This window comes from Mastigoproctus giganteus, chromosome 14 (assembly GCF_048544385.1).
Source record: "Mastigoproctus giganteus isolate SK-2022 chromosome 14, ASM4854438v1, whole genome shotgun sequence".
NCBI lineage: Eukaryota > Metazoa > Arthropoda > Arachnida > Uropygi > Thelyphonidae > Mastigoproctus > Mastigoproctus giganteus.
In genome coordinates this window covers 60,038,550-60,051,997 of record NC_143588.1, presented here as the reverse complement: position 1 = coordinate 60,051,997, position 13,448 = coordinate 60,038,550, and the positions used below count along the sequence as shown (strand labels likewise).

At 36.6% G+C, this 13,448-nt stretch overlaps 1 protein-coding gene across 5 annotated transcripts in view; it reads left to right on the top strand.

Moving 5' to 3' along the window:
* Positions 1 to 13,448, top strand: part of rhea (Talin_middle and talin-RS domain-containing protein rhea) — a 771,509-nt gene that overhangs the window by 239,624 nt on the left and 518,437 nt on the right. For all 5 annotated transcript variants that reach the window (XM_090388755.1, XM_090388752.1, XM_090388753.1 and 2 more), the window contains exons 7-8: positions 1,274 to 1,416; positions 6,505 to 6,632. In XM_090388755.1, the coding sequence (XP_090244881.1) occupies positions 1,274 to 1,416; positions 6,505 to 6,632 (271 nt within the window). The remainder of the gene's footprint in view (positions 1 to 1,273; positions 1,417 to 6,504; positions 6,633 to 13,448) is intronic.

Genomic DNA, 13,448 nt, shown 5'->3' with positions numbered 1-13,448 from the left:
TTTTTTTTTATTATTATTTTTTTTTTGACTGATGCTGCATAAGCTCATACAGTTGCTTTCTTGCATCACATGCCACTACTACTACCTGCAGTCTAGTAAATAGTCCCTTGGTTCCAAGAACCATAGTTTTGCTTCTGCCATCTTATATCAAGCTGGGACTAATCAGACAATTTGTTAAAGCATTGGGTCCTCAAGGTGATGCCTTCAAGCATCATCTTGAGGACCCTTCAAGCACATACAGTTTATGTTTCCAAAATTGTCTAATGCAGAAATGAAAGGTGACATATATATTAGTTTACAAGTTAAGCTGATGTTGGCTTCTCAAGGACAGAATACAAAATGATTTGCAGTAGGTTCACCTTGTAGTAGATGGCTTTCATTTAGAGTGAAAATTACAAAGAACTAGTTGACAAGGTGATTGAAAATTTTATGGAAAAATGGGTTGCAGAATGACAATCAAGCTCAGTTACTTGCACTCTCAGTTGGTGGTTATTTTTACCAGACCAAATATGCCTGATATTAGTGAAGAGCATGGGAAGAGATTCAGCCAGGATATACAGTTAATGGAGAAGAGCTTCCAAAGAAGGTGGGATGAGGCTGTGATGTGTGACTATCTTGTTCTTAATTTACAAAAAACAAAGATATTCATATGTGCGTTTTTATGGAAATTTTTTTTAATTAACCCAAGGAAAGTTTTCTGCTATTTAAATTTTTAGCTTGTTTACTTAAGTTAAGCAGAGATTAATAATCTCTGGGAAGAGATTCAGCCAGGATATACAGTTAATGGAGAAGAGCTTCCAAAGAAGGTGGGATGAGGCTGTGATGTGTGACTATCTTGTTCTTAATTTACAAAAAACAAAGATATTCATATGTGCGTTTTTATGGAAATTTTTTTTAATTAACCCAAGGAAAGTTTTCTGCTATTTAAATTTTTAGCTTGTTTACTTAAGTTAAGCAGAGATTAATAATCTCTGGGTCATCAGAGATTATTAATCTCTGAATCCTCAGAGAATATTCTGTGCTACTGTGCTAAAGCTTTGAATAGGTTATTAGTTGCAGCTTATTAGTATTATGTAGTATTATATTAATTATATTTATTTATTTTTCTTTCATTTCTGGGCATAGTTTCATTTCCTGTTACATAGTGCCATCTTTGAGTAATTTTTTAGATGCAGATTCTAATTATGTTTACTTCATTGTTTCTTTGTAAAAATTACTTCCAATTTTTGCCTTTTTTAATGTAAATACTATAGTTTTATCTACTTTATTTCAGTAAATTGGGTAGATCATTCAAAAACATTAAGAGAGCAAGGCATTAATGAGGAAGAGACATTACTGTTACGACGAAAATTTTTCTTCTCAGACCAGAATGTTGACTCTGGTGATCCTGTCCAGCTGAACCTCTTATATGTTCAGGTCTGTGATTTATTATATATATATTTATATATATATATATGAATTACATTTTTACATATATGAATTACATTTATTAAATAAACTTATTTTTTTTCAGTGAAAGTTACATATACATATTCATAACTGCTTATACAGGGTGGCAACTGAAAGACTGAAGGGTTTGAAAAAGTCATAACTTGTTCATTTTCAATCTTTTTTATTTTCTTTTTTTTACAGGTTATAGAGGATCCCTTGGAGATTAAAATGGCTATGTATGATGTCCAGCAATGAGTAAAACTCACTGGGTTTTTCTATTCCAGTGAAAGATCAATTATTGAAACTCAGAGAAAATACCGGCAACATTTTAAAGTAAGAGTATCACCTAGCGATAACATGATTCGGAACCTGATCGCCCAGTTTGAAAGAACTGGATCAGTCTGCGATCTTCCGGGGAGAGGTTCTAAGCACACTATGTGCACTGATGCAGCGGTGGAAGCTGTACGGCAGAGTGTCCTTGAGGATCCATCTGCCTCTACCCATCGTCGCTCTGCTCAACTAGGCATCGCCAGAACATCGCTTCAGAAGATTCTGAAACTGGATTTAAAAATGTTTCCATACAAGATCAAAATGGTCCAAGCTTTACTACCCCAAGATACTCAGCAGCGCCTGCAGTAAACCATTCGATTTCAACACCTAGCCAGAGATAACTTTTTGAACAACTTGATAATGAGTGATGAGGCCCATTTATTTTCATTTATAGGAGTACATCAACAAACAAAACTGCAGATTTTGGGGTACTGAGAATCCCAGGGAATTACATCAGCATCAGTTGCATCCCCAAAAATGCACTGTTTGGTGTGGTGTTATGGCTGAAAGAGTTATCGGCCCCTATTTCTTTGAAAATGAGGAAGGTCAGCCAGAAAGAATCAACGGGCCCCTGTATAGGACAATGCTTGAAAATATTTTACGCCCAGCGGTCGAAGATAATCAGGAGGTATGGTTCCAACAGGATGGAGCTACTGCGCACACTGCCAGGGCGATGATGGACCTCCTGTGAGAAATTTTCGGTGAACGAATAATTTCAAAAAATGCTGAATTTGTTTGGCCTCCGCATTCCCCTGATTTGACGGCTCCATACTTCTTTTTGTGGGGCTACTCGAAAGAATGGGTTTACGTAAATAAACCTCGAACAATTCAAGAACTTAAGGAGAACATTCGAGCCGAAATCTGACATTTACGACCTGAAACCTTGCATACGGTCATGGAAAATGCTGTGGAAAGAGCCTGTATTTGTGAGCAGGAAAATGGTGATCATTTGAGGGATGTTGTATTTTCACACATAATACTAAAAAAAAATCCATTAATTATATTTCCAAATAAAATAATAAAAAATTAAAAAAACGTGTTTGTAAAAGTTATTTTTGTTTTATATCTGTCATTTAGTCTTTCAGTGGCCACCCTGCACAAGATGCCATATATGCTATTTGTTTTTAATATATTACGCTTACCATATATTTTCAGGATTATTTATTTCTATGTGAAAACCCTTATTGCAGCCTGGTATTTTGGCAATTTTCTTCGTTACTCTTATATAATCAACAGCTTGTGCTCCCCCATTGGTTAACAGTGGCAAGAATTTTAAAAAGTATTCTGAGAAAAGTTTGATAGAACTTAACTGGAATGAGAATGGCATGATAAGTTAGAATACTTTAAAATGCTAATATGCAATACATTCAAAAAGTTCCCAGAATTGCACGCTCGTATTTAAAATGGTTTGGGCTACAGCAGTAAGGTTTTGAGGAGTGTTGACATTGACCTTGGTGCACATAAATGCCAAGTGGGAACTGGCTGAACCACTTCACTCATGTGTCACACCTTATTGATTACAGAATGTTACAATTTGAACAGTGTGCTAACATCAGGTTCTTCTGTAAACTTGGGAAAAGTGCTACAGAGATGTTGCAAGCATTACAGAAAGTTTGTGGAGTGATGCCTTAAAGAAAACAACAGTTTATGAGTGGGTTTAATCAGTTTTAAAACAGACAGGAAACACTGGAAGATGAACCTTGCAGTGGATACCCTTTGATTGTGATACAGTGAAAATGTCATGAAAGTGAAGGGACTTGTGTGAAATGATAGGTGAATGACAATTGTTGAGATTGTGCATGAAATTGGACTGTCTGTAGGCTCAATACACAGTCCTAATGCAAGATTTAGGGATGCATTGCGTGTGCGTGCAAAGTTTGTTCCACCCTTGCTATTAGATGACACCTATAACCCCCAAGACCAAGGTGGAATCACCTGAATGGCACACAAAAATGTCCCCACAGCCCAGGAAGTGTCATGCAACAAAATCTAACATCGCAGTCATTCTGATCTTTTTTTTTTTTGACTTAAGGGCATATTTCATCACAAATTTGTGACCTCAGAAAGGGAAGTATGACTGGATCCTGCACTCCGAAAATGTGCCCAGTCACATGGTGATGGCAGTTCAGCAGTTCTTGGCTGCAGAGAAAATTGCAGTCATGCAGCAGCCTCCCTACTCCTCCAATCTTGCACTGTCTGACTTCTGGCTGTTCCTTAAACTGAAAATGGTACTTTAGTGTTGTCGTTTTGCTAGAGTGGATGACACCAAAGAAAATGCTGAAGTGGTCCTATGTGCACTTAAAAAACACTATTTTTAAAGAATTTTTCAGAAGCTTGAGTGAGCGAGTGCACGTGCACATGTGTGTGTATGCGTGCATGCAGAGTGAAGGTACTTGGAAGGTGATTAGGTTAGTAAACCCAACAGTCCATTCAGTAAACTTTTATGACAAAATTTTGGTGACTTTTTGAATGTACATTGTATTATATATTGTCATAATATTATACTTGTAAAATCATATATGTTAATGCAAATTAAAGATGAGAATTTCCTGATTAATGCTCAATAAATATCTACACTCAGATTTTTTTAAATGTTCTATTAATTCCTTTAGTGGAGAAGGTAGGGGCTGTACTGTTAATTCTCTAAATAAATTCTAACTCAGATTGACTGTTATTGGGAACAGTGTGTACATGCAATAATAGTTGATAGGTATGTGAATTAGTGTCAGAAATGAGTAAGTGTTTGCAGCTCTAAGTACAAAATTATTCCATAACTAGTAAAAGAATGGTGGCTGAGTGGGGACTGGACCATAGCACAGTGAGTAGCAAGATACTGTAGCATTGCAGATGAATATCAGAGGTGTGGAATTTGAGAAGCCTGTCAGTTCATTGATGTAGTAGTATTTAATGTGGTAGAAGAATTGCATTTTGTAGTTAGGCTTTCGAGGAAATTATAATCATGATGAACCAGGTCTAAGGTATGTATCCCTGACCATGTTGGTATCAGTGACTGTATTATTTGGAGAGAATGTAAAAAGTTTATTTGGATTCCTGTTTGCTTTACAATATATCTATAGAGTAAACAGAGGCGCTGTGCAGATTAAAATCACAGTTTTCAGCTGTGGCCTTCAACCACGATTTTTTCAACTCTCCCATTCTTTGGGTCACTTGTATGTTCTTTCAGTTGATTTTGTAACCTACTTTATTCTGACCCAAATAAATTTTCATATAGTGATAATGCACGCCAGCTGTCCTTCTCTGATGTCTCCTGCTTGCTGTTGGAATTTTTTCCCCCCTACAGTAAAATTATTTTATAATGAGTATGATTTCCTGATCCATAGATTTTGATGGCTGCAGTATTAGGAGGTATGAAAAGGGACTTGAAATATATCAGTGTTGTTTTATAAAATTTCAGCATTAGAATGTGCAAGTGCATTATCTAATGAAGGGAGAATATAGTATTTAGAAATGCTGTTCTTCCTTCCCCTGTCTTGTGTCTTTCCCCTGAAAAGATAGGGATATCAGCAGTCAAATTTCTCATTTTATTTCTTCCCAGGTATTTTCACTTCTCTTTTTATATATAATGCACAACTCCCATCAACACTTCATTAGGTGGACTTATTTATTTTTATTTATTTTTTATTTTTTTGAAATTTACCATTTTAGCTTTTGATAACTTAAACTGATAAAGCAGACATACCATCTCACTGTAATTTTATAATTTTTATCATTCTGTGTATTTTATACATAGGTGGACTATTTTATTTCCTTGAAATTATTAGCATATCTTTTGTTGTTGTTGTTGTCAAACTCTAAGTTGAAAAAGAGCAACATACCATCTTGGTTGACTTTTTTCAAGTTTCATGTCATTTCCCCATTTGGTTAACAGTGGCAAGAATTTTACATTTACTTTGCTCTTAATCCCAATAATAAGATGACACAACTTTTGCTAAGATCTCATTCTGAAATTCGATGGTGGTTTGTCCATAAGGTTGTTGGTTTTATCATTTCGTACTGTATATATTTATTTCTTTTCTGATATTTCCTGGTTGTGATTGCAAATTGTATGATACAATTGTACTATACAATAAATAAATATTGTGGGAGGCATTTTTGCTGCTGATTAAAAAGAAAATACTGTAGTAATGGTGATTTTACAAGAAAAATATATAAATAAATAAAACTATATTGTACAATATAAGTTAAATAGTAATAAAGAATTATGCAATCTTAAAATTACTTCATTCTCATTTACCATTTTCGAAAGGTGATTTATAATGGAAATGAAATTAAGAAAAGGTTTGTGAGATCAGACTTCTGATTGGTAAATCAAATGTGTGGTGTTAGAAATTCTTGTTCTTAATTTTTGTAAATCAGATTCCTGTATTTCAGTTCATAAGCAGATACCAAAATATTTGGTATCTGTGCGTACGCAAGCACGCACACATGACTGGGAATGAGGTCTCTTATTAGGTGGATGTTTCCTTCATGGAAAGTGAAGTAATTGTATAATTATGAAAAATATTCTAGAGATTTTGAAATGCAGTGAGACAGAAATTCTTAATGACTTTATCTTTGCAGTGGTCAGACTTTTTTTTTTTTTTTTTTTGTTCATTTGGTATGTTTCAGTATTTCCAGGACCACTGTATCTCAGGAGTGGCGTAGCCTTGTTAATGAAGTATTTTTATATCAGTACCTGATATTTTAAAGATTAAATAACATTTACATATGTACTGTTTTTAGGCAAGGGATGCCATTATAAATGGAACACATCCTGTAACAGTTGATCAAGCCTGTCAGTTTGCAGGTATGCAGAGCCAGGTGCAGTTTGGAGACCATGTAGAATCTAAACACAAACCAGGATTTTTGGAGTAAGTTAGCATTGTGAAATATCTTTTATTGAAATTTTTATTATGAAAATGATCTCAAGATGGTTCTGATTAGTTTTGTGCACTCTGCTCTTGAAATCGTTACAAGTTTATTCATTTATGCATTTGATTATATCTTTATGAAATGTTGCATGAAAATTTTATAAAAAGTATAAAATTAATAAAAAATAAGTAAATTAAAAATTTCATAAAAATTTATAAAACTAGGATGACAGGCATGCTGACATGCTTGTCATCATGCCTGTTCATCTCATCCCATAAACAGTTGTTTGGTGACTGAGAGATGTCATTTTTTTTAAATTTGGAAATACAATCATATCATTCTATAAGCTTTTTCTCATCAATTTTCTCAAAAATACGGTATTTTCTATTTTCAATCCAGTTTAGTAATGTAACAAAAGATTAGTTGTTTGTTGCCTGGTAGACAGAAACGTTGTAGCACCTATAGTCTAGTAGATGCTACAAAGCAATTGCAGCTATCTACTAGACTATAGTAGTAGCTATAGTCTAGTAACCTCGTCAGCAGGAGTCTGCTGACGAGGCTAGTGGGAGCCAAACGTGTTCAAAGCCGCTAAGTGGATTTTCTTATTTATTGATTTGAAATTATTGTTTTTCTAAAACTTTTGATTTAAATTTAGTAGTATAGCATTATTTTGTGATTTTATGATTAATCTGGTGTATTTTTTCTTTACTCGGCCTTGTAATTGCATAAAAGTATCGGTAAGGGTATCATACCCATGTGTTACAAGTTGCAGCTCCGCTGAACAAGAAGTTTTTTAGCCACTTTATTGACCAATTGATACATCAAATTATTTTCTATAAGTAGCTTTTAGACCTAGTCAGGATCGTTAGTTTATTCTGAATTGAGACAGCGAGATTTGGAAGTTAATTAATACTTGAGTGTCCATAGATTTACCGTTCGTAACTTGCACATTGTTATACGATACGTTATATCCCGAACTAGATAGCGTTAGTATAGTTTAGTATATAATATAATATTGTCAATTAATCAGCAAAATCTATTAATTTTGTTAAACTTCATTGTCAATTAAATTGTACTTTTAACTGAATACATATAACAACTTAGATTACAAATGTAACAATTAATTAATACATAACTTGATATGGAAATTATATAAACAGAACTCTATACTGAAAAATATATATAGTGTTATAACTGTGTTGGGATACAAGTTTAAGGTTATAATTTTGTACTGAAATTGAAATTTCATTGAAATTAAATCGAAATCATGACTCAGACCAGAGCAGCAACGCAAAAGGCTCAAGCTAATGGGAGTGCTGTCGCTCAGAGGAGAACTGAGGGGGAGCAGTTGCCCTCTGAATCACAGCCTTTTAAAATGCACTGCTTGCATGATGTTTGTGGAGCAATCGGGTATGGGACATGATATTGCCATGGGGTATGTCCTTGTGTGTGCGCAATGCAAGGAGTGTAACGAATTCAGGCAACAACTCAGCGTTGTTACGGGCCTATATGAGAGCTTGAAGGACAGGGTGGATGCCCTCGAAGGATCTAAAGTGAGGGCCCATCAAGCTCTCAGCTACCCACATCAATGCCAGAGCTTGCTCTTGGTCATCACGCAACACAGCGGCAACCCCCAAGGCAGAATGCACTGGTCCCACAGGAACTAGTAGTTGTTGGTGACTCTGTTGTCAGGGAAACGGGAAACATGCTTTGTAAAAAAGGAGAGGTGGAACAGGACCAGGGTGGGTCAGGCAGGGGCAAAAGTTGATGACGTTGTAGACCGGATATCATCTTTTAAGGGCACAAAAGGTGATGTGGTTGAACACTTTGGCACTAATGATATTAAGAGTAGGAGACCAGCAGAATTACTTAACAAGTACAGGTCACTGTTGAAAAAAAGACATGAATTAGGGTTGAATTTGAAAATGTCTGCAATTCTGTCCAGACACAATAGGAGGGAGTATATGATGAGAGCCTTGTCGATTTATTCGGCCCTGGAAAGATTGTGCAAGGCTCAAGGGGTAGAATTTTTATCAGCCTGGTCTGTACTTGTTAACAGAAGGGGCTGCTTCTACAGGGATGGGATACACTTAAATAGAAATGTTGCAAGAATATTTACTGATGCTATCGAGGTAGTGTTAGGTGGGTCGGAAATGTGCTAGCTTGGGGGGGGGGATACAAGGACTAATAGATTAAAAGTAGCCACTGGCAGAGGTGAAAGTGATTCTTGCACTGCTTCTATTGGAATGAGCAGCAGCCTGGAAAACAAGATACTCGATATTTCAGAGACTGCTGGGAGTCATTCCAGTACAAGTAAACACATGGGTTGTGTTAGGATAGCTAAGAAAAAGAACAGGTCCATGTATACTTGCGTGTACACCAATGCTAGGAGTTTGGTAAATAAATTTGATCAATTTGAGGTATTGCTCAAAGCATCAAATGCATCAAAAGCAAATATGTACAAACAGATATAAGGAATGCAGAACTGGAATTTTGGGAGTACATTGTCTACAGAAAGGATAGACAGGATAGGAAGGGAGGAGGGGTTTTGCTATTAGTTAAGAAACACATAAAATCCAAGGAAGTGAAGCCAGTCGACATCGCTGGACAGTGCATTGTCGAGTCAGTTTGGTGTGACATACGCATTGGGAGATCAAAATTGAGAGTAGGAGTGTGCTATAGGCCTAATGACTGTGATGTTTATAATAAGAAACTGTACAGGGAAATAGAGTGGGCCAGTAAATCAGAGAGTCTTATAATGGAGCATTTTAATTTTCCAGATATTGACTGGAATTTGTGGGTTGGTCACTCACACACTAGCAAGGCTTTTGTGGATTTATTGGATGATTGTTTTCTTCATCAGCATGTTCAGGAGGCAACTAGTGGGAGTAATACTCTTGATTTGATTATCAGTAGTGATTCTTCATGCATTAAGAATCTGCAGATAGAGGAACCACTAGGTGGCAGCGATCACAATGTGCTGAAGTGGGATTTACTCAAAGAGGTAACTACCATTAGGGGTAAAGGGAAGGGTTATTGCTTTCGTAAAGGCGACTACGATGGACTGAGACAGTATTTAAATTCTATACAGTGGGACCAACTGATGATGTTACCAAAGGCAAATTCAAAATGGGAACCATTCAAAGAACTTATCTTGGAAGCTACTAGGTTTTTACATACCAACTAAGAAATATTGTTCAAGGTTTAGGCCTAAATGGATGTCAGATGAACTAATGCGACATATGGCAGAGAAGAAAAATGCATGGGATACATATAAATTAACACAGCCTATGATAGATATAAGTTGATCTGTAACCAAGTTACAGAGGAGGTTAGGCAGACAAAGGCAGATTACAAGAAATCTTTGGCAAGGGATGCAAAGAAAAACAGCAGAGTTCTTTACTTATGTAAACTCTAGAAGGAAGGGGATGAATCAGATTGGTCCACTTGATATTGATGGTCCAACTGTTGATGATCCATCTCAGGTAGCTAACAAACTAAATGAATATTTTGCATCGACATTCACACATGAAGAATTATTCAGTGAGGGGAATGCCAGAGGTGTATTCAACTCTAGCAGTAAGCTAGATAATCTTGTAATAACTGAGAATAAAGTTGAGGAGAAATTGTTGAAGATAAACACAAAAAAGGCGCCTGGGGTGGATGGGATCTATCCAGTTATATTAAAGGAGGCAGCAAAGGAAGTAAGCAAACCCTTACCATAATTATGAGAGCTTCCTTGGACTCAGGGGAGGTACCCATAGACTGGAGATGTGCAGATGTGACCCCAATTCACAAAGGAGGATCAAAGGCTGATACAAGTAATTATAGACCTGTGAGTTTAACTTCTGTTCCAGGAAAATTAACAGAGGCACTGGTTAAAGAAGCACTGCAGGATCATCTAGACAAGACTTCAGTTATAGCTCGGACATAGCATGGTTTTCTTAAGGGGAAGTCTTGCCTGACCAATTTGATTGGATACCATGATGCAGTCACAAAAGAACTGGATGCAGGGAATAACTTTGATAATATATACTTGGATCTTAGAAAGGCTTTTGATATTGTTGCACATGGAAGACTGCTGCACAAATTGGAGCACTGTGGCATTGGAGGCAAATTGCTGCTGTGGATAAAGGGGTGGTTGAGGGGGAGAAGACAGAGTGGTAATCAATGGACACTGCTCATCGTGGACTAATGTTATTAGTGGAGTCCCTCAGGGTTCAGTGTTGGGTCCATTATTGTTTTCTGTATTTATAAATAATATTGATGATGGTATATCAAGCTTAATGTCCAAGTTTGCAGATGATACAAAGGTTGGCAGGGTTGTTAAGGACACTACTGATGCTATGCAGGATGTAGAGCTGCTGGAACGAGTACTGAGAAGGGCAACAAGATTAGTGAATGGAACAAAGGGTTGCTCTTACGAAGAAAGGCTTAAGTTTTGCAAATTACAGTGTCTGGAGACTAGACACCGGCGAGGTGATCTGATAGAGGTGTATAAAGCCTTGAATTGTTTGGGCATGCTCAATGCTGATGGGATTCTGCCTCTTGCTCAGAATAATCACCTGAGAGGGCATAAATTCAAATTGAGGAAAGACAGATATAGGATAGATGTGTGGAAATTTGCCTTTAGCCAGCGGGTAGTTGGTTGGTGGAACAGACTTCCATCCCTTGTTGTGGAAGTTGATTGCCTAAATAAATTTAAGGCTCAGCTGGACAGGTATTTTGAACGAACGGAGAGGTGAAGTGGAAGAAATTTTTTTTTTTTTTTTAGGCTGATGCAGCATAAGCTTGCTTTCTTGCATCATATGCCTCTACTGATGCTAATGCTAATCTTTTTTTTTTTTTTTAACTGGAATTAGCTGGGGTGTACAAAGATCTCCCATCCGGCAACAAACATAATCCCCCCATCCCTACCCAAATGGTGTGTTGCAGTATTGGATTCTGAGTAATATATTTGTGTCAATGGCATCTTATAATTTAATTCTTTGTGCCCACCATTTATGTGGGCTTAATCTGTTGGTGGAATAGTCTGATACCAGCAAATCCATGACATACTTGGATTTCAGACAATTATGTGCTACCTACACTGAGGCAGTATTGTACAAGTGGACCCTTTTAGTATGAGTGCAAGATTAGGCCATGGGAAAAATGTCTTTTTTCCAACCTATCTCTGGCAGCTGCTTTACTGAAGGAATGGAATTGAATTTATCCATTCCTCCAGCAAAAAGTTGGTATTCCTCCTGGACATATCATCTTCTGGCACTTACCAGAAGTTGCCCCAGAAAGGTTGAGGTTGTCATACAGGTCAAAACTAGTCCTCTATGTATGAGAATATTTAACTGAAAACCCTTTTTGTAATTACCCGTGTGCCCATATACTTTCAGTCATTAAATGTAATATAATTTTACTTGTAACAATGGATTATTTTGTAAATTCTAGTTTGTAATCGGTATGGTTCTGAAAATTGAGAGGAGGAATAAAAAAAACAAAAAAGGCGTTTTCAATTTTCATTTTAAAACAGATATTGGGTGAAGATTAATGATGGTGAAATGGAAATTGTTAAAGTTCCTCCCTTGTATAAATAAGTATTTTCTGTCTTTATAGCATATTTGGGAAATATGCTATAACAGTTTGGGAAACTCTGTTATAGAGCATATGCTCACTGAAAATGACTCCCTCCACTTCTAAATATGGGAACTAACACCTTTTTTCACATGCTACTAGTATGTTTTCATCAACTTTTTATTTGTGCCCCCTTCTCTCCTCCCTTCACTTCAGAGGTACTAGAGAACCCATGTGAAAGTGATCACTTCTCTGTGATAAGTACCTTACTTAGTGAGAAATTGTCTCACTATTTTGGCTATCACAGTGAAAGATTGATCAGGCTGACTGGAATGTCTTCCAACATCCGGCAAAGTTTGACTTCATGACAGTTAGGAGTCTAAAAGTGATGTAGTAATGTCTACTACAGAAAATATTGTTGATGCAGCTACAATTGCAATTCTAGAGTCTCCTACCTGGTTTCTACCATTTACAAAACCATGGTGGAATGCAGGCCGCACAGCAGGATAAAAAGCCTAGAACAAAGCCTCGGAGTTATTCTGAGGATATCCTACCATGACTGATCCTCTGACCTTCAAATGTGCATGCCCAAAACCATGCTATATTTGCTCTCAGATTCAAAAGGAATCATTAATCTGCTTTACATCATCTGTTGCCCAGTCAGCCACTACAAAAGTTGTCTGGGACAAAATCCTAAAAAATAAAGGGAAATACACTCTGCACCACTCATGTGCTATGGCAGATTTGGCTGTAGTACTCTTGGGGAAACATTTTCTGCTATCTCTGCAGCACTGTCTTATTCCTGAAACAGAAGAAATGAAAAATTTCATATCAAAGGGTTTTTCACCCACATGGGCCATTCATCATAAAAGAGTTAAAATCTGCTCTAAAATCTGTCAACTATGTATAAAGTGCACAAGAACTTGAATATCGACTGTTTCCTCTTATATACTTCTTGAGGTGCTGACTGATGCACATTACTGTATTTCTGTCATGCAATTGTACAATCAAAACTAGATTATGGGTCCCAGGTATATGCATCTGCCAGACACAATGCACTTTGATGGCTGGAGCCTGTCTACCATCAGGTGATTAATATTGTTGCTGGAGCATTTCGAATATCTCCTTCTAATGTGGAAGAAAATGAACCCTTGTTATTGCTTTGATAAGAAAGTGGTGTCTATAGTCTGCTTTAAAACTGAAATCTCTTCCAAGACCATCCCACACAGACCTCCATTTTTGAATCACTT